General features: G+C 31.3%; 1 protein-coding gene across 3 annotated transcripts in view; it reads right to left on the reverse strand.

Moving 5' to 3' along the window:
• Positions 1–544: 544 nt before the first annotated feature.
• Positions 545–21,515, reverse strand: part of LOC119608639 (translocation protein SEC62) — a 23,223-nt gene continuing 2,252 nt past the window's right edge. Inside the window, exons 1-4 of one of the 3 annotated variants that reach the window (XM_037963133.1) lie at positions 13,496–13,761; positions 7,806–8,630; positions 7,473–7,744; positions 545–852 (exon numbers count right to left, since the gene is read on the reverse strand). In XM_037963133.1, the coding sequence (XP_037819061.1) occupies positions 771–852; positions 7,473–7,744; positions 7,806–8,630; positions 13,496–13,555 (1,239 nt within the window). In that variant the 5' untranslated portion in view covers positions 13,556–13,761 and the 3' untranslated portion in view covers positions 545–770. Of the gene's footprint in view, positions 853–7,472; positions 7,745–7,805; positions 8,631–13,070; positions 13,231–13,495; positions 13,762–21,515 lie in introns of those variants that run through there. The other 2 variants (XM_037963135.1, XM_037963134.1) reach the window with 2 other exon arrangements.

Raw genomic sequence — 21,515 nt, forward strand, 5'->3', positions numbered from 1 at the left:
CTTTTAATTATTAATATTTATATTAAATTACATTGATATATTTCACTAAAAATGTATAGAGCTGATGTATGTATTTCATTTTATTATGTTTCGTTTCTTGTTCTTTTTTTTATTAAAATTTTATCAACTTAAAAAAGTATTCAAGCAATAATATTAATAATAATAGATAAAAATAATAATAGAAAAAAATAGTAACACAATATTAATAAAAAAAAAAGATCATCAATAATAAAAATATAAAAAATAAACAATTGCAAATACATGGTTAAAGAATAAAAAATTATTTAAAATATTTTTTATTCAGTGAATTGTATAAAAAAACTTAAAATAATTTCCATTATTTCAAAACAAACACAACATTTTTAAAATAATTCTGTTGTTAGCATTGTGTTTTATTAATTATGTATTTAAAAAAAATGCACTTTTAAAAATGCAAATTTTTTCTTTAAATATTTTGTTTGTAGTTTCGTTTTAAAAATTTTCCCTGGTTATTAAAGTAATTTAAGTATTACATTTAAATAAAAATTGCCAATCACTTGCTGTCATGTTTTATTATCTCTTTTTTTTGGAGTTTAAAGAGCTTTAGAAGAAAATAAGTTTAATATTGTTTTAAGCAAATTTATATTAATTTACAATTATATTTAATTCGTTAAGCTTTTAGTTATTTTCTTTTTATTATTAACTAAAATGATTTAAAGAATGGTTGGTTGATTTTGTTTAACAATTAAATGTTTTATTGTTGTTGATATTTTCGTTTAAAATTTAGTTTTTCATTTGACATTTTGCACTTCACTTGAGCTGATTATTTCATAATCTTTGCCATCGGATTCAGATTCGGATTGATTTTGTGAACTGTAAAGGAAGAAGAAGTAAGAAAATTATTAACAACAAAAAAAAAATTTAAACAAACTGTAAGTTTTTAATAAAGAGAAAAACTGATGAATAAAACTTGTTTTCTGATCCGCACAAATTTCCAACGTTTAAAACTTTTATGTAAAATGAGACTACAGATTATAGCCTAGGCGTTAGTCTAGTCCAAAGTATAGCCTATAGTCTAGACTATAGTCTAGTCTATAGTCTAGTCTATAGTCTAGTCTATAGTCTAGTCTATAGTCTAGTCTATAGTCTAGTCTATAGTCTAGTCTATAGTCTAGTCTATAGTCTAGTCTATAGTCTAGTCTATAGTATAGTCTATAGTATAGTCTATAGTCTAGTCTATAGTCTAGTCTAGTCTATAGTCTAGTCTATAGTCTAGTCTAAAGTCTAGTCTATAGTCTAGTCAATAGTCTAGTCTATAGTCTAGTCTATATAGTCTTGTCTATAGTCTAGTCTATAGTCTAGTCTATAGTCTAGTCTATAGTCTAGTCTATAGTCTAGTCTATAGTCTAGTCTATAGTCTAGTATATAGTCTAGTCTATAGTCTAGTCTATAGCCTAGTCTATAGTATAGTCTATAGTCTAGTCTACAGAATAGTCTATAGTCTAGTCTATAGTCTAGTCTATAGTCTACTCTATAGTCTAGTCTAGTCTATAGTCTAGTCTATAGTCTAGTCTATAGTCTAGTCTATAGTCTAGTCTATAGTCTAGTCTATAGTCTAGTCTATAGTCTAGTCTATAGTCTAGTCTATAGTCTAGTCTATAGTCTAGTCTATAGTCTAGTCTATAGTCTAGTCTATAGTCTAGTCTATAGTCTAGTCTATAGTCTAGTCTATAGTCTAGTATAGTAGTCTATAGTCTAGTCTATAGTCTAGTCTATAGTCTAGTCTATAGTCTAGTCTATAGTCTAGTCTATAGTCTAGTCTATAGTCTAGTCTATAGTCTAGTCTATAGTCTAGTCTATAGTCTAGTCTATAGTCTATAGTCTAGTCTATAGTCTAGTCTATAGTCTAGTCTATAGTCTAGTCTATAGTCTAGTCTATAGTCTAGTCCTAGTCTATAGTCTAGTCTATAGTCTAGTCTATAGTCTAGTCTATAGTCTAGTCTATAGTCTAGTCTATAGTCTAGTCTATAGTCTAGTCTATAGTCTAGTCTATAGTCTAGTCTATAGTCTAGTCTATAGTCTAGTCTATAGTCTAGTCTATAGTCCTAGTCTATAGTCTAGTCTATAGTCTAGTCTATAGTCTAGTCTATAGTCTAGTCTATAGTCTAGTCTATAGTCTAGTCTATAGTCTAGTCTATAGTCTAGTCTAGTCTATAGTCTAGTCTATAGTCTAGTCTATAGTCTAGTCTATAGTCTAGTCTATAGTCTAGTCTAGTCTATAGTCTAGTCTATAGTCTAGTCTATAGTCTAGTCTATAGTCTAGTCTAGTCTATAGTCTAGTCTAGTCTATAGTCTAGTCTAGTCTATAGTCTAGTCTATAGTCTAGTCTAGTCTATAGTCTAGTCTATAGTCTAGTCTATAGTCTAGTCTATAGTCTAGTCTATAGTATAGTCTATAGTATAGTCTATAGTCTAGACTATAGTCTAGTCCATAGACTAGTCTAAAGCCTAGTCTATAGTCTAGTCAATAGTCTAGTCTATAGTCTAGTCTATAGTCTAGTCTATAGTCTTGTCTATAGTCTAGTCTATAGTCTAGTCTAGTCTATAGTCTAGTCTAGTCTATAGTCTAGTCTATAGTCTAGTCTATAGTCTAGTCTATAGTCTAGTCTATAGTCTAGTCTATAGTCTAGTATATAGTCTAGTCTAGTCTATAGTCTAGTCTTTAGACTAGTCTATAATCTAGTCTATAGTCTAGTCTAGTCTAGTCTAGTCTATAGTCTAGTCTAGTCTATAGTCTAGTCTAGTCTAGTCTAGTCTAGTCTAGTATAGTCTAGTCTAGTCTAGTCTAGTCTATAGTCTAGTCTATAGTCTAGTCTATAGTCTAGTGTATAGTCTAGTCTATAGTCTAGTCTATAGTCTAGTCTATAGTCTAGCCTATAGTCTAGTCTACAGTCTAGTCTATAGTCTAGTCTATAGTCTAGTCTATAGTCTAGTCTATAGTGTAGTCTATAGTGTAGTCTATAGCGTAGCCTACAGTGTAGTCTATAGTCTAGACTATAGTCTAGTCTATAGTCTAGTCTATAGTATAGTATTGTATATAGTCTAGTCTGTAATCTAGTTTAAAGTGTAGTCTATAGTCTTATCTATAATCAAGTCTATCGTCTAATCTATAGTCAAATCTAAAGTCTAGGCCATGGTCTAATCTACAGTCTAATCTATTGTCTAGTTTCTGATATAGTCTATAGTCTAGTCTATAATCTAGTTTAAAGTTTAGACTATATTATAGGCGTTAGTCTAATTCTAGTATAGCCTATAGTCTAGTCTATAGTCAAATATATAGTCTAATCTATCTAGTCTATAGTCAAATATATAATCTATGCATTCTATAGTCTAGTCTATAGTGTAGTCTATAGTCTAGTTTATAGTCTAATCTATAGTTTAGTCTATAGTCTAGTATATAGTCTAGTCTATTGTCTAATCTATAGTTTAGTCTATAGTATAGTCTAAAGTCTGGTCTATAGTCTAGTCTATAGTCTAGTCTTTTCTATAGTCTAGTCTATAGCTTAGTTTATAGTCTAGTCTTTTCTATAGTCTAGTTTATAGTCTACAGTCTAGTCTATAATCTGGTTTAAAGTTTAGGCTATAGCCTTGGCGTTAATCTAGTTTAAAGTATAGCCTAAAGTCTAGTCAATAGTCAAGTATATAGTCTAGTCTATAAGCTAGTTTGTAGTCTATTCTATAGTGTACTCTATAATCTAGTCTATTGTCTTGTCTATAGTGTTGTCTATAGTCTAGTCTATAGTCTTGTATATAGTCTAGTCTATAGTCTAGTCTATAGTAGAGAATATGGTCAAGTCTATAGTCTAGTCTGTGTTCTAGTCTATTGTCTAATCTGTGGTCTAGTCTATAGTCTAATGTTTATTCTAGTCTACAATCTAGTCTTATAAGTCTAGTCTACAGTATTATTGTCTATAGTCTAGCTTATAGTCTAGTTTACAATCTAGTCTAGTTTATATCCTAGTCTGGTCTACAGTATAGTGGATAATACTTTAGTCTATAGTTTAGTCGGTAGTCCAGTCTCAAGTATAATCATTAGTCTACTATATAATCTAGTCTACAGTCTAGTGTATAGTCTAGTCTACATTTTATATTATAATTGAGCTTATAGTCTAGTCTAATCTATAGTCTAGTATATAGTCTATAGTCTACATAGTCTATAATATAGTCTAGTCTATCATCTAGTCTATAGTTTAGTCTATTGTCTAGTTTATATTCTATTCAACAGTATAGTCTATAGTCTTGTCTATAGTCTAGTCTATATTCTAGTCTATAGTCTAGTCTATAGTCTAGTCTATAGTCTAGTCTATAGTCTAGTCTATAGTCTAGTCTATAGTCTAGTCTATAGTCTAGTCTATAGTCTAGTCTATAGTCTAGTCTATAGTCTAGTCTATAGTCTAGTCTATAGTCTAGTCTATAGTCTAGTCTATAGTCTAGTCTATAGTCTAGTCTATAGTCTAGTCTATAGTCTAGTCTATAGCCTAGTCTATAGCCTAGTCTATAGTCTAGTCTATAGTCTAGTCTATAGTCTAGTCTATAGTCTAGTCTATAGTCTAGTCTATAGTCTAGTCTACAGTCTGGTCTATAGTCTAGTCTATAGTCTAGTCTATAGTCTAGTCTACAGTCTGGTCTATAGTCTAGTCTATAGTCTAGTCTACAGTCTAGTCTATAGTCTAGTCTATAGTCTAGTCTATAGTCTAGTCTATAGTCTAGTCTATAGTCTAGTCTATAGTCTAGTCTATAGTCTAGTCTATAGTCTAGTCTATAGTCTAGTCTATAGTCTAGTCTATAGTCTAGTCTATAGTCTAGTCTATAGTCTAGTCTATAGTCTAGTCTATAGTCTAGTCTATAGTCTAGTCTATAGTCTAGTCTATAGTCTAGTCTATAGTCTAGTCTATAGTCTAGTCTATAGTCTGTCTATAGTCTTTAGTCTATAGTCTAGTCTATAGTCTAGTCTATAGTCTAGTCTATAGTCTAGTCTATAGTCTAGTCTATAGTCTAGTCTATAGTCTAGTCTATAGTCTAGTCTATAGTCTAGTTTAGTCTATAGTTTAGTCTATAGTCTAGTCTATAGTCTAGTCTATAGTCTAGTCTATAGTCTAGTCTATAGTCTAGTCCATAGTCTAGTCTATAGTCTAGTCTATAGTCTAGTCTATAGTCTAGTCTATAGTCTAGTCTATAGTCTAGTCTATAGTCTAGTCTATAGTCTAGTCTATAGTCTTCGTCTATAGTCTAGTTTAGTCTATAGTCTAGTCTATAGTCTAGTCTATAGTCTAGTCTATAGTCTAGTCTATAGTCTAGTCTATAGTCTAGTCTATAGTCTAGTCTATAGTCTAGTCTATAGTCTAGTCTATAGTCTAGTTTAGTCTATAGTTTAGTCTATAGTCTAGTCTATAGTCTAGTCTATAGTCTAGTCTATAGTCTAGTCTATAACCTAGTCAATAGTCTAGTCAATAGTCTAGTCAATAGTCCAGTCAATAGTCTAGTCTGTAGTCTAGTCTATAGTCTAGTCTATAGTCTAGTCTATAGTCTAGTCTATAGTCTAGTCTATAGTCTAGTCTATAGTCTAGTCTATAGTCTAGTCTATAGTCTAGTCTATAGTCTAGTCTATAGTCTAATCTATAGTCTAGTCTATAGTCTAGTCTATAGTCTAGTCTATAATCTAGTCTATAGTCTAGTCTGTAGTCTAGTCTATAGTCAAGTCTATAGTCTAGTCTAGTCTAGTCTATAGTCTAGTCTATAGTCTAGTCTATAGTCTAGTCTATAGTCTAGTCTATAGTCTAGTCTATAATCTAGTCTATAGTCTAGTCTATAGTCTAGTCTATAGTCTAGTCTATAGTCTAGTCTATAGTCTAGTCTATAGTCTAGTCTATAGTCTAGTCTATAGTCTAGTCTATAGTCTAGTCTATAGTCTAGTCTATAGTCTTGTCTATAGTCTAGTCTATAGTCTAGTCTATTGTGTAGTCTATAGTCTTTTCTATATGCTAGTATTCAGTCTAGTTGATAGTCTAGTCGACAGTCTAAAATATAGTTTAGTGGATTGTCTATAGTCTAGTCAAAACTCTCTGGCCTTTAGTCTAGTCTAGTCAATATTATAGTCTAGACTCAAGTCTACAATTATGTATACAGTAGGGTGATCGATTATTCGACATTTTCCAAAAACCGGTTTTCGAATAGTTCGAATAGTTGACATTTAAAAAAAACCGGTTGATATTTTTCAAATTCAGAATAAACCGGTTAACCGGTTTTTCATTATAATTAAAAAAAATATATTTTAATTTGAAAAACTTAATGTCTATGTTTAAATTTGATTAACAAAACATGGCCCGAAATGATTTTTAACAGTTTAAAAGATTATAACTTTAGATCTAGTCGTCTGATTTACATTATTTCTTTAATATAAAAAAATTAGGAAAAAAGTGGGACACTTCTGTTAAACATAAGGTACTATGTAATCCTAGCTTATTTTAAAAGCCCTGTTTAGGAAATTTGCATAGGCATTCCAACTCTTCCATAAAATTTCAGCCGTAAATTAATTATTGTAATTGGAATATAATCTTAAGATTGCTAAATTTTATCAAACAGTTATCAATTTTACAAATAAATTTTTTTAATTAATTAGGAAAATCAAAAAAGTTTAACCAAAAGAGCTGTAGAAAATGTACTCTAGTTCCTCGACTCGAATATTTTTAAAATTTAGACGGGCTGTATTATTATTTACTTAAAAATTTCATTTAAATAATCTTTGAATACAAAGCAAATAAAAGTATTCGAAACCGGGTTTTAAAAAGTGAAAAAACCGGGTTATTCGATATTCGAAAAATCAACATTAAGAAAAAACCGACACTGGTAAAGCAGAAAAAACCGGTTTTAAAACCGGTTGAAAAATCGAGTCGATCACCCTAGTATACAGACTAGTCTAGCATGCAGTCTAGTCTACAGTATAGCCTATAGTCGAATATAGAATAAATTTTAATAATACCCCTTTAGAATTAACCAAACCAATTTGAAAAAAAGTAAATAAAATGCTTCTTCAGTTTTCGACATGATAAGGAAAACATGCCCAAAATCTCTTACTAATTGATAATATAATTAACGAATTCAATTATAAAAAATGATTGATTTGTAAGAAACCAGCCTACTTATGTATAAAAATAATAAAATAAATAATAATAATGTCTCGCCCGAGGAGACTTTTTATAAGATAAGTTTATTTTTTTAAAAAATATTGTATTAGTATAATTATAAAGTTTGATATTTCGAAAATAAAAAAGCATAAAATAATTACATGCAAATAAAAATTAAGGTTTAAGTTAAATAAATACAATTGAAATAAAAAAATTTACATTTTTAAAATTTAAAAAAAAAATTAAGGAACTTATTATTATTATTATTCGAATTAATAAAAATCTTGTTAACTTAAAAACAAAAGCTCACCATTTAGCATCAGATTCTTGAGGCGCTTCATTTGCACTACTGCTGCCACTGTGAGACTCATCCTCAGTATCACCTTTGCCAGCATTGCTGCGCAATCTTAATTCCATATCGGCATCATGTTCTTTAATTTCTTCAATTTTTTCCGGTTCCAAAGGAACAGCATCGGGTGCCTCATCGTTGTCTTCGACATCACTGTCTTTTTCTTTTTTCTTGGATTTTGATTTGGATTTTTTCGATTTAGAGGAAGTTTTCTCATCGGAAACATATTTGCTCTAAAGTTAAACAGTCATGAAATAATGTAATGTTAACAGAAAGAAAGTGTTTATAACTCACCTCATATAAAGGCCAGAAAGAGGCAAAGAAACCCACATCTTCTGTTAAATTGGGGAAAATCCAGAAGTGTAATTTACCTCCCGTTACCGCCCACACAATGGTGAATATTATCAAACGCACCACAGTCAAAGCCAAAATGAATACCAAAAAGCCAGCGGCCACCAAAGACAAATAATAGACACCCTTACGCAACATGGGTGGCCACAGCGGGAACATACAAATGCCAATGGCTCCCAGTAAAAGTATCAAACCATAAATCCAATAGTGTATGGGTATAGGATCATAAATCCAAACATAGGCCTCTGAGCCATCAACGAACACCTGTTCGGGATGCATATCTAAACGGATTTTACGTTTCTTTTTCTCCTTTTTTTCGCCTGTGGCAGAGGTGCCACCCGCCTCATCACTTACACCATTATTACCACTAGCTTCAGCTTCGGCTTCTGTATCTTTACGTTCGTCCTTTTCCTTCTTTGTTTGTTTATCTTTTGTCTCATCTTTTTTCTCTTCTTTTTTGCTCGATTTAACACCACGCAAATCATCTATACTAATGGGTACCTTTTTGGCACGATGGAAAAACTTATGCTCCAACATGAGATCCAAAAAATCTATAGCCTGTTCTCGCGTGGTAAAGAGGGCTCCATCACCTTCGGCAAATTTCGATTTCATAAGGCCATCGATGGCTTTGTTTGAGGTGAAATATTCAACATTGTGACTTAAAAATTTCGTTTTCTTTGTCTTGATATTTTTCTTCATCCATTTGGCGACTTTAATTTCATCTTTGGAGGGTTTTTCCACATGTTCTTCGCCGGGACCAGTGTATTCCTGAAAAACAGGAAAAAATAGTTGTCAGATAAGATTGAGAAAATATATTACAAACAGCTTTTTCATCTAAAAGAAATCCTTTTTTAAGTTTAAGACCTAGACTATATACTAGACTACAATATAGGCTACACTAGACTATACTATGGGCTAGACTATAGACTAAACTATAGGCTAGACTATGGACTAGTATACAGAATAGACCAGAATAGGTTATAGACTAGACTATAGACAAAACTATAGACTAGATTATAGACTAGTCTATAGACTAGACTATAGACTAGACTATAAACTAGACTATAGACTAGACAATAGACTAGACTATAGACTAGACTATGGACTAGACTATAGACTAGACTATAGATTAGACTATAGAATGAACTGTAGACTAGACTACAGATTAGATTATAGACTAAACTGTATACTATAGACTAAACTATAGACTAAACTATAGACTAGACTATGGACTAGTATACAGAATAGACTAGACTATAGACTAGACTATAGACTAGACTATAGACTAAACTATAGACTAGACTATAGACTAGACTATAGACTAGACTATAGACTAGACTATAGACTAGACTATAGACTAGACTATAGACTAGACTATAGACTAAACTATAGACTAGACTATAGACTAGACTATAGACTAGACTATAGACTAGACTATAGACTAGACTATAGACTAGACTATAGACTAGACTATAGACTAGACTATAGACTAGACTATAGACTAGACTATAGACTAGACTATAGACTAGACTATAAACTAGACTATAGACTAGACTATAGACTAGACTATAGACTAGACTATAGACTAGACTATAGACTAGACTATAGACTAGACTATAGACTAGACTATAGACTAGACTATAGACTAGACTATAGACTAGACTATAGACTAGACTATAGACTAGACTATAGACTAGACTATAGACTAGACTATAGACTAGACTATAGACTAGACTATAGACTAGACTATAGACTAGACTATAGACTAGACTATAGACTAGACTATAGACTAGACTATAGACTAGACTATAGACTAGACTATAGACTAGACTATAGACTAGACTATAGACTAGACTATAGACTAGACTATAGACTAGACTATAGACTAGACTATAGACTAGACTAGACTATAGACTAGACTAGACTATAGACTAGACTATAGACTATAGACTAGACTATAGACTAGACTATAGACTAGACTATAGACTAGACTATAGACTACTATAGACTAGACTATAGACTAGACTATAGACTAGACTATAGACTAGACTATAGACTAGACTATAGACTAGACTATAGACTAGACTATAGACTAGACTATAGACTAGACTATAGACTAGACTATAGACTAGACTATAGACTAGACTATAGACTAGACTATAGACTAGACTATAGACTAGACTATAGACTAGACTATAGACTAGACTATAGACTAGACTATAGACTAGACTATAGACTAGACTATAGACTAGACTATAGACTAGACTATAGACTAGACTATAGACTAGACTATAGACTAGACTATAGACTAGACTATAGACTAGACTATAGACTAGACTATAGACTAGACTATAGACTAGACTATAGACTAGACTATAGACTAGACTATAGACTAGACTATAGACTAGACTATAGACTAGACTATAGACTAGACTATAGACTAGACTATAGACTAGACTATAGACTAGACTATAGACTAGACTATAGACTAGACTATAGACTAGACTATAGACTAGACTATAGACTAGACTATAGACTAGACTATAGACTAGACTATAGACTAGACTATAGACTAGACTATAGACTAGACTATAGACTATATAGACTAGACTAGACTATAGACTAGACTATAGACTAGACTATAGACTAGACTATAGACTAGACTATAGACTAGACTATAGACTAGACTATAGACTAGACTATAGACTAGACTATAGACTAGTCTATAGACTAGACTATAGACTATACTATAGACTAGACTATAGACTAGACTATAGACTAGACTATAGACTAGACTATAGACTAGACTATAGACTAGACTATAGACTAGACTATAGACTAGACTATAGACTAGACTATAGACTAGACTATGCACTAGACTATAGATTAGACTATAGACTAGACAATAGACTAGACAATAGACTAGACATAGACTAGACTATAGACTAGACTATAGACTAGACTATAGACTAGGCTATAGACTAGACTATAGACTAGACTATAGACTAGACTATAGACTAGACTAGACTAGACTATAGACTAGACTATAGACTAGACTATAGACTAGACTATAGACTAGACTATAGACTAGACTATAGACTAGACTATAGACTAGACTATAGATTAGACTATAAAATAAACTATAGATTAGACTATAAAATAAACTATAGACTAGACTACAAATTAGACTATAGACTAAACTATAGACAAGACTATAGACTAGACTACAGACTAGACTATTGACTAGACTATAGACTAGACTATAGACTAGACTATAGACTAGACTATAGACTAGACTATAGACTAGACTATAGACTAGACTATAGACTAGACTATAGACTATAGACTAGACTATAGACTAGACTATAGACTAGACTATAGACTAGACTATAGACTAGACTATAGACTAGACTATAGACTAGACTATAGACTAGACTATAGACTAGACTATAGACTAGACTATAGACTAGACTATAGACTAGACTATAGACTAGACTATAGACTAGACTATAGACTAGACTATAGACTAGACTATAGACTAGACTATAGACTAGACTATAGACTAGACTATAGACTAGACTATAGACTAGACTATAGACTAGACTATAGACTAGACTATAGACTAGACTATAGACTAGACTATAGACTATACTATAGACTAGACTATAGACTAGACTATAGACTAGACTATAGACTAGACTATAGACTAGACTATAGACTAGACTATAGACTAGACTATAGACTAGACTATAGACTAGACTATAGACTATACTATAGACTAGACTATAGACTAGACTATAGACTAGACTATAGACTAGACTATAGACTAGACTATAGACTAGACTATAGACTATACTATAGACTAGACTATAGACTAGACTATAGACTAGACTATAGACTAGACTATAGACTAGACTATAGACTAGACTATAGACTAGACTATAGACTAGACTATAGACTAGACTATAGACTAGACTATAGACTAGACTATAGACTAGATTATAGACTATACACTAGACTATAGATTAGACTATAGACTAGACAATAGACTAGACAATAGACTAGACTATAGACTAGACTATAGACTAGACTATAGACTAGGCCATAGACTAGACTATAGAATAGACTATAGACTAGACTATAGACTAGACTATAGACTAGACTAGACTATAGACTAGACTATAGACTAGACTATAGACTAGACTATAGACTAGACTATAGACTAGACTATAGACTAGACTATAGACTAGACTATAGACTAGACTATAGACTAGACTATAGACTAGACTATAGACTAGACTATAGATTAGACTATAAATAAACTATAGATTAGACTACAGACTAGACTACAGATTAGACTATAGACTAAACTATAGACCTAAACTATAGACAAGACTATAGACTAGACTACAGACTAGACTATAGACTAGACTATAGACTAGACTACAGACTAGACTATAGACTAGACTATAGACTAGACTATAGACTAGACTATAGACTAGACTATAGACTAGACTATAGACTAGACTATAGACTAGACTATAGACTAGACTATAGACTAGACTATAGACTAGACTATAGAATAGACTATAGACTATAGAATAGACTATAGACTATAGACTAGACTATAGACTAGACTATAGACTAGACTATAGACTAGACTATAGACTAGACTATAGACTAGACTATAGACCTAGACTATAGACTAGACTATAGACTAGACTATAGACTAGACTATAGACTAGACTATAGACTAGACTATAGACTAGACTATAGACTAGACTATAGACTAGACTATAGACTAGACTATAGACTAGACTATAGACTAGACTATAGACTAGACTATAGACTAGACTAAGACTAGAATATAGACTAGACTATAGACTAGAATATAGACTAGAATATAGAATAGACTATAGAGTAGACTATAGACTAGAATATAGACTAGAATATAGACTAGAATATAGACAAGAATATAGACAAGACTATAGACTAGACTATAGACTAGATTAGTCATCAAAATATTATATGTAATTACATTTGTTTCTTTGATTTTGTTTGTTTAATTTTCAAAAATCTAAAACAAAACTTTAAAATTTTCTAATATTAGCAAACGATAATAAGCGCATCGCGGTAAACTTTACTTGTTGAACATTCTTATTGTGGTTTTTAATAAATTTAAAAGGAAATTGTTAAATAAAATCTTACATCATTGAAATCTTCATCATCACTCATTTTAACCAGAAGAAAAAGGCGAAAAATAAAAGAAATTTAAAAGAAAATTTTAAAACTTTTAAACTAAATTAAAAAAAAAAAAACTTCCGTTACATAGAGTAGACGTTTCAAGAATATAAATTAATTTGAAAGTATTGAAATTAATTTAACATGCTTTAAATAAAATAAAAAGAAATAATTTCACAATTGTTAAAACATTTTGTTTAACAAAAAGAAAAAAACTTTAAACACAGACAGGAAAAAAAATTCAAAAGAAAAAGTAAACGACACGTTATTTAATTAAAGAACAAAAATATAATAAACAATTAATAAATAAAAAAAAAAACCAATATTTAAACAAATGTTTTTAATACTGATTTTAAATATAAAATAAAATAAAACCAAAAAAAATTATTAACCGGTTCATCTTCAGGCACTACATTATAACCATCTTCATCCACAATTTCTTCAGCTGACATTTTTTTAATTTTTTATAAATAATTTTTCTAAATATTATAACAATTTATTTTCAATTAATTAATCTCGTTTTTCTAATATATTTCTATAAACTGCAACGTTTTATTATTTTTTACAAATAATTTTAAATCTGAACTGTTGACTGTAATGTTTGAAAGTAATCACTGAATCATGACCACCACCAGATAGCTAAGAAAAACCCCACTTTTGTATAGAGTATAAAATAAATATATTATAATAATGTGTACTACTCTACAACAACATTAACTATGACTACACGTACATAATATTGAGACGTAAATAAATAAAAAATAATACAAAAAAAAAAATAACTTTCTCCAAAGAGAACTCAGCTCTCAACTCAAATAAAAAATTTGTGTTATTTGAAAATTATTCAAGCAAGTGTTTACTTTGAAGATCTTTTAAAATATAAAGTTGCCAGCTGGTTTCTTAAAATATACTAAAAAGAGGAAGAATTTATTTTCAGGAATCCCATAATTAACCGGTTGTTTTTACAAGTGTCTACTCTAGGCTTAAGACAGTCTATAGTCTAGTCTATAGTCTAGTCTAAAGTCTAGTCTATAGTTCAGTCTATAATCTGGTCTATAGTTTAGTCTATAGTCTAGTCTATAACCTAGTCTATAGTCTAGTCTATAGACTAGTCTATAGTCTAATTTAAAGTCTAGTCTATAGTTCAATCTATAGACTAGTCTATAGTCTAGTTTAAGTCTAATCCTAGTTTGTCTGTAGTCTAGACTATGGGCTAGTCTGTAGTGTGGTCTTTAGTCAAGTCTATAGTCTAGTCCTATAGCTAGTCCATAGTCTAGTCTATAATCTAGTCTATTGTCTTGTTTTTAGTCAAGTCTATAGTCTAGTCTAAAGTTTCGTCTGTAGCCCATTCTATAGTCCAGTCTATAACCTAGTCTATAGTTTAGTCTATAGTTTAGTCTAAAGTCGAGTCTATATTCTAGTCTATAGTCTAGTCTATAGTCTATCTATGTCTAGTCTTAGTCTAGTCGATAGTCTAGTCTTAGTCTAGTCTATAGTCTAGTCTATAGTCTAGTCTAATAGTCTAGTCCTAGTCTAGTCTATAGTCTAGTCTATAGTCTAGTCTATAGTCTAGTCTATAGTCTAGTCTATAGTCTAGTCTATAGTAGTCTAGTGTCTATAGTCTAGTCTATAGTCTAGTCTATAGTCTAGTCTATAGTCTAGTCTATAGTCTAGTCTATAGTCTAGTCTATAGTCTAGTCTATAGTCTAGTCTATAGTCTAGTCTATAGTCTAGTCTATAGTCTAGTCTATAGTCTAGTCTATAGTCTAGTCTATAGTCTAGTCTATAGTCTAGTCTATAGTCTAGTCTATAGTCTAGTCTATAGTCTAGTCTATAGTCTAGTCTATAGTCTAGTCTATAGTCTAGTCTATAGTCTAGTCTATAGTCTAGTCTAGTCTAGTATAGTCTAGTCTATAGTCTAGTCTATAGTCTAGTCTATAGTCTAGTCTATAGTCTAGTCTATAGTCTAGTCTATAGTCTAGTCTATAGTCTAGTCTATAGTCTAGTCTATAGTCTAGTCTATAGTCTAGTCTATAGTCTAGTAGTCTAGTCTATAGTCTAGTCTATAGTCTAGTCTATAGTCTAGTCTATAGTCTAGTCTATAGTCTAGTCTATAGTCTAGTCTATAGTCTAGTCTATAGTCTAGTCTATAGTCTAGTATAGTCTAGTCTATAGTCTAGTCTATAGTCTAGTCTATAGTCTAGTCTATAGTCTAGTCTATAGTCTAGTCTATAGTCTAGTCTATAGTCTAGTCTATAGTCTAGTCTATAGTCTAGTCTATAGTCTATAGTCTAGTCTAGTCTAGTCTAGTCTAGTCTATAGTCTAGTCTATAGTCTAGTCTAGTCTAGTCTAGTCTATAGTCTAGTAGTCTAGTCTAGTCTATAGTTCTAGTCTATAGTCTAGTCTATAGTCTAGTCTATAGTCTAGTATGTCTAGTCTATAGTCTAGTCTATAGTCTAGTCTATAGTCTAGTCTATAGTCTAGTCTATAGTCTAGTCTATAGTCTAGTCTAGTCTATAGTCTAGTCTAGTCTATAGTCTAGTCTATAGTCTAGTCTATAGTCTAGTCTATAGTCTAGTCGATAGTCTTGTCTATAGTCTAGTCGATAGTCTAGTCTATAGTCTAGTCTATAGTCTAGTCTATAGTCTAGTCTATAGTCTAGTCTATAGTCTAGTCTATAGTCTAGTCTATAGTCTAGTCTATAGTCTATAGTCTAGTCTATAGTCTAGTCTATAGTCTAGTCTATAGTCTAGTCTATAGTCTAGTCTATAGTCTAGTCTATAGTCTAGTCTATAGTCTAGTCTATAGTCTAGTCTATAGTCTAGTCTATAGTCTAGTCTATAGTCTAGTCTATAGTCTAGTCTATAGTCTAGTCTAGTCTAGTCTATAGTCTAGTCTAGTCTATAGTCTAGTCTATAGTCTAGTCTATAGTCTAGTCTATAGTCTAGTCTATAGTCTAGTCTATAGTCTAGTCTATAGTCTAGTCTATAGTCTAGTCTATAGTCTAGTCTATAGTCTAGTCTATAGTCTAGTCTATAGTCTAGTCTATAGTCTAGTCTATAGTCCAATCTATAGACTAGTCTATAGTCCAATCTATAGACTAGTCTATAGTCTAGTCTATAGTCTAGTCTAGTCTAGTCTATAGTCTAGTCTATAGTCTAGTCTATAGTCTAGTCTATAGTCTAGTCTAGTCTATAGTCTATAGTCTATAGTCTAGTCTATAGTCTAGTCTATAGTCTAGTCTATGTCTAGTCTATAGTCTAGTCTATAGTCTAGTCTATAGTCTAGTCTATAGTCTAGTCTATAGTCTAGTCTATAGTCTAGTCTATAGTCTAGTCTATAGTCTAGTCTATAGTCCAATCTATAGACTAGTCTATAGTCCAATCTATAGACTAGTCTATAGTCTAGTCTATAGTCTAGTCTATAGTCTAGTCTATAGTCTAGTCTATAGTCTAGTCTAGTCTATAGTCTAGTCTATAGTCTAGTCTATAGTCTAGTCTATAGTCTAGTCTATAGTCTAGTCTATAGTCTAGTCTATAGTCTAGTCTATAGTCTAGTCTATAGTCTAGTCTATAGTCTAGTCTATAGTCTAGTCTATAGTCTAGTCTATAGTCTAGTCTATAGTCTAGTCTATAGTCTAGTCTATAGTCTAGTCTATAGTCTAGTCTATAGTCTAGGTCCTATAGGCTAGTCTATAGTCTAGTCTATAGTCTAGTCTATAGTCTAGTCTATAGTCTAGTCTATAGTCTAGTCTATAGTCTAGTCTATAGTCTAGTCTATAGTCTAGTCTATAGTCTAGTCTATAGTCTAGTCTATAGTCTAGTCTATAGTCTAGTCTATAGTCTAGTCTATAGTCTAGTCTATAGTCTAGTCTATAGTCTAGTCTATAGTCTAGTCTATAGTCTAGTCTATAGTCTAGTCTATAGTCTAGTCTATAGTCTAGTCTATAGTCTACTCTATAGTCTAGTCTATATAGTCTATAGTCTAGTCTATAGTCTAGTCTATAGTCTAGTCTATAGTCTAGTCTATAGTCTAGTCTATAGTCTAGTCTATAGTCTAGTCTATAGTCTAGTCTATAGTCTAGTCTATAGTCTAGTCTATAGTCTAGTCTAGTCTAGTCTAGTCGTCTATAGTCTAGTCTATAGTCTAGTCTATAGTCTAGTCTATAGTCTAGTCTATAGTCTAGTCTATAGTCTAGTCTATAGTCTAGTCTATAGTCTAGTCTATAGTCTAGTCTATAGTCTAGTCTATAGTCTAGTCTATAGTCGTCTAGTCTATAGTCTAGTCTATAGTCTAGTCTATAGTCTAGTCTATAGTCTAGTCTATAGTCTAGTCTATAGTCTAGTCTATAGTCTAGTCTATAGTCTAGTCTATAGTCTAGTCTATAGTCTAGTCTATAGTCTAGTCTATAGTCTAGTCTATAGTCTAGTCTATAGTCTAGTCTATAGTATAGTCTATAGTCTAGTCTATAGTCTAGTCTATAGTCTAGTCTATAGTCTAGTCTATAGTCTAGTCTATAGTCTAGTCTATAGTCTAGTCTATAGTCTAGTCTATAGTCTAGTCTATAGTCTAGTCTATAGTCTAGTCTATAGTCTAGTCTATAGTCTAGTCTATAGTCTAGTCTATAGTCTAGTCTATAGTCTAGTCTATAGTCTAGTCTATAGTCTAGTCTATAGTCTAGTCTATAGTCTAGTCTATAGTCTAGTCTATAGTCTAGTCTATAGTCTAGTCTATAGTCTAGTCTATAGTCTAGTCTATAGTCTAGTCTATAGTCTAGTCTATAGTCTAGTCTATAGTCTAGTCTATAGTCTAGTCTATAGTCTAGTCTAGTCTAGTCTATAGTCTAGTTACTAGTCTATAGTCTAGTCTATAGTCTAGTCTATAGTCTAGTCTATAGTCTAGTCTATAGTCTAGTCTATAGTCTAGTCTATAGTCTAGTCTATAGTCTAGTCTATAGTCTAGTCTATAGTCTAGTCTATAGTCTAGTCTATAGTCTAGTCTATAGTCTAGTCTATAGTCTAGTCTATAGTCTAGTCTATAGTCTAGTCTATAGTCTAGTCTATAGTCTAGTCTATAGTCTAGTCTATAGTCTAGTCTAGTCTAGTCTAGTCTATAGTCTAGTCTATAGTCTAGTCTATAGTCTAGTCTATAGTCTAGTCTATAGTCTAGTCTATAGTCTAGTCTATAGTCTAGTCTATAGTCTAGTCTATAGTCTAGTCTATAGTCTAGTCGATAGTCTAGTCTATAGTCTAGTCGATAGTCTAGTCTATAGTCTAGTCGATAGTCTAGTCTATAGTCTAGTCTATAGTCTAGTCTATAGTCTAGTCTATAGTCTAGTCTATAGTCTAGTCTATAGTCTAGTCTATAGTCTAGTCTATAGTCTAGTCTATAGTCTAGTCTATAGTCTAGTCTATAGTCTAGTCTATAGTCTAGTCTATAGTCTAGTCTATAGTCTAGTCTATAGTCTAGTCTATAGTCTAGTCTATTGTCTAGTCTATAGTCTAGTCTATAGTCTAGTCTATAGTCTAGTCTATAGTCTAGTCTATAGTCTAGTCTATAGTCTAGTCTATAGTCTAGTCTAGTCTATAGTCTAGTCTAGTCTATAGTCTAGTCTAGTCTAGTCTATAGTCTAGTCTAGTCTAGTCTATAGTCTAGTCTATAGTCTAGTCTATAGTCTAGTCTATAGTCTAGTCTATAGTCCAATCTATAGACTAGTCTATAGTCCAATCTATAGACTAGTCTATAGTCTAGTCTATAGTCTAGTCTAGTCTAGTCTAGTCTATAGTCTAGTCTAGTCTATAGTCCAGTCTATAGTCTAGTCTATAGTCTAGTCTATAGTCTAGTCTATAGTCTAGTCTATAGTCTAGTCTATAGTCTATAGTCTAGTCTATAGTCTAGTCTATAGTCTAGTCTATAGTCTAGTCTATAGTCTAGTCTATAGTCTAGTCTATAGTCTAGTCTATAGTCTAGTCTATAGTCTAGTCTATAGTCTAGTCTATAGTCTAGTCTATAGTCTAGTCTATAGTCTAGTCTATAGTCTAGTCTATAGTCTAGTCTATAGTCTAGTCTATAGTCTAGTCTATAGTCTAGTCTATAGTCTAGTCTATAGTCTAGTCTATAGTCTAATCTATAGTCTAGTCTATAGTCTAGTCTATAGTCTAGTCTATAGTCTAGTCTATAGTCTAGTCTATAGTCTAGTCTATAGTCTAGTCTATAGTCTAGTCTATAGTCTAGTCTATAGTCTAGTCTATAGTCTAGTCTATAGTAGTCTTAGTCTAGTCTAGTCTATAGTCTAGTCTATAGTCTAGTCTATAGTCTAGTCTATAGTCTAGTCTATAGTCTAGTCTATAGTCTAGTCTATAGTCTAGTCTATATCTAGTCTATAGTCTAGTCTATAGTCTAGTCTATAGTCTAGTCTATAGTCTAGTCTATAGTCTAGTCTATAGTCTAGTCTATAGTCTAGTCTATAGTCTAGTCTATAGTCTAGTCTATAGTCTAGTCTATAGTCTAGTCTATAGTCTAGTCTATAGTCTAGTCTATAGTCTAGTCTATAGTCTAGTCTATAGTCTAGTCTATAGTCTAGTCTATAGTCTAGTCTATAGTCTAGTCTATAGTCTAGTCTATAGTCTAGTCTATAGTCTAGTCTATAGTCTAGTCTATAGTCTAGTCTATAGTCTAGTCTATAGTCTAGTCTATAGTCTAGTCTATAGTCTAGTCTATAGTCCTAGTCTTAGTCTCTAGTCTAGTCTCTAGTCTTAGTCTTCTAGTCTAGTCTCTAGTCTAGTCTTCTAGTCTAGTCCTCTAGTCTAGTCTCTAGTCTAGTCTCTAGTCTAGTCTCTAGGCTAGTCTCTAGTCGATCTTATAGTCTAGTCTATAGTCTTGTCTATAGTATAGTCTATAGTTTGTCTATAGCCTAGTCTAAAACAATGTCCATCAGTTAAAAAAAAATATTCCAATTATTTAAACATTCACCTGATCCGGCAACCAAAACCCAGCAAACTAATTTATATACGAAAAAAACAAAATGATCAGAGTAAAACTCAAAGAGAGCAAGCCATCGACAGGGAGAGGATGAATAAAACTTGTGAAATAAAACAGAATGTACTAGAGCTGCACAATTTGTTGGCAATTGTACAAGAAAACCAGTTTAAGTGACGTGTCAAAAGCAACACCTTTACTGTTAGTTTAGCTGAATGTGTGGTAGGAAAAGCAAACAATCTAAGCCAATAACAAATAACAAAGCATGCCATGACGTTGTAAGCAAAAATCCAAAAATTTCAACTTTTTCCTCCAAAATTTATGTTAAACAATTTAAGACGTCATTAAACAGACAAAGAAGAAAAAAAAGGTGAAATAATTAAGAGCAACAAAAAAAAAGAGTATTAAAGTAATTTTACACTTGAAATGTTTAATTTAAAGAGAGATTTTGTATTAAACCATTTTAAAAATGACCTAGTTACAGGTGGAAACATTTTAAGCCAAACTTTATGAAATAAATTTTTAAAAATTTTCCTTAACAACATATTAGCTAATTTTGGCTTTTTTATATTCCAATATCTTTTTTATCTATGGAAATTAATATTTATTATAAAAAATAATAAATTGATAAAAACGTCATTTTTAGTCATTCAATTAAATATTTGTCTGCTCTTTTTAGTTTCATTTATAGACAGTAGTGTAGTTCAATTGATAACATTAGTTTTCAAATTTATGCATACGTGCTACAATTTGTTATAAATGTGTTTGAAAAATAGAACGAGTGGGAACAAACAATCACGTTTTTTTATAAAAATAACAAAAATAATATATCAGCTATAGCGGTAGTTACTGTAATTTATACAAAACTCATAGAACTTTACTATCTAAGAAGAAAATATTTAAAATAATTAAGAAAAAGATATATGTATAAAAAGAATAGCAGGGTTTATTTTAAAAATTATCTAATAAACCAATCAATTGTGGAGGTAAAAAGGCAACAAATGATTTTTAAAAACTATAGTCTTTAGGCTTTTAGGCTTACTATGAGTTCTTTAAACTAAGCCATTAAAGTCTATATGGAGTAGTTTACTGTATAACAGTTTACTATATAATGGTTTAGTGTATAAAAGTTTTCTATATAACTTTCAAACGTATAAAAGTTTATTAACTGTTTTAAAGAACACCTTACTCTAAAACAGTTCACTGCTTATAATAGATAGGAGTATTAAAAGAATTCAAAACGCTTCAACTCAAACTCCTACAACAGCATAACAAGAAAAAGTTTGGTCCTTCGAGCCGGATTATGCTTAAAATCTCATAATAAAGCTCTTCTTGTTATATCAAACTCATTAACAAGCTATCTAATGGCTTCTAATTCTGCAATAAACGGGCACAGAGAGTATAATGAGGATGCTCGGTAGTACCGGACAAAT

This window comes from Lucilia sericata, unplaced genomic scaffold (genome assembly GCF_015586225.1).
Source record: "Lucilia sericata isolate MDLA Ls3-8-SP2 unplaced genomic scaffold, ASM1558622v1 Contig000862F_arrow, whole genome shotgun sequence".
NCBI lineage: Eukaryota > Metazoa > Arthropoda > Insecta > Diptera > Calliphoridae > Lucilia > Lucilia sericata.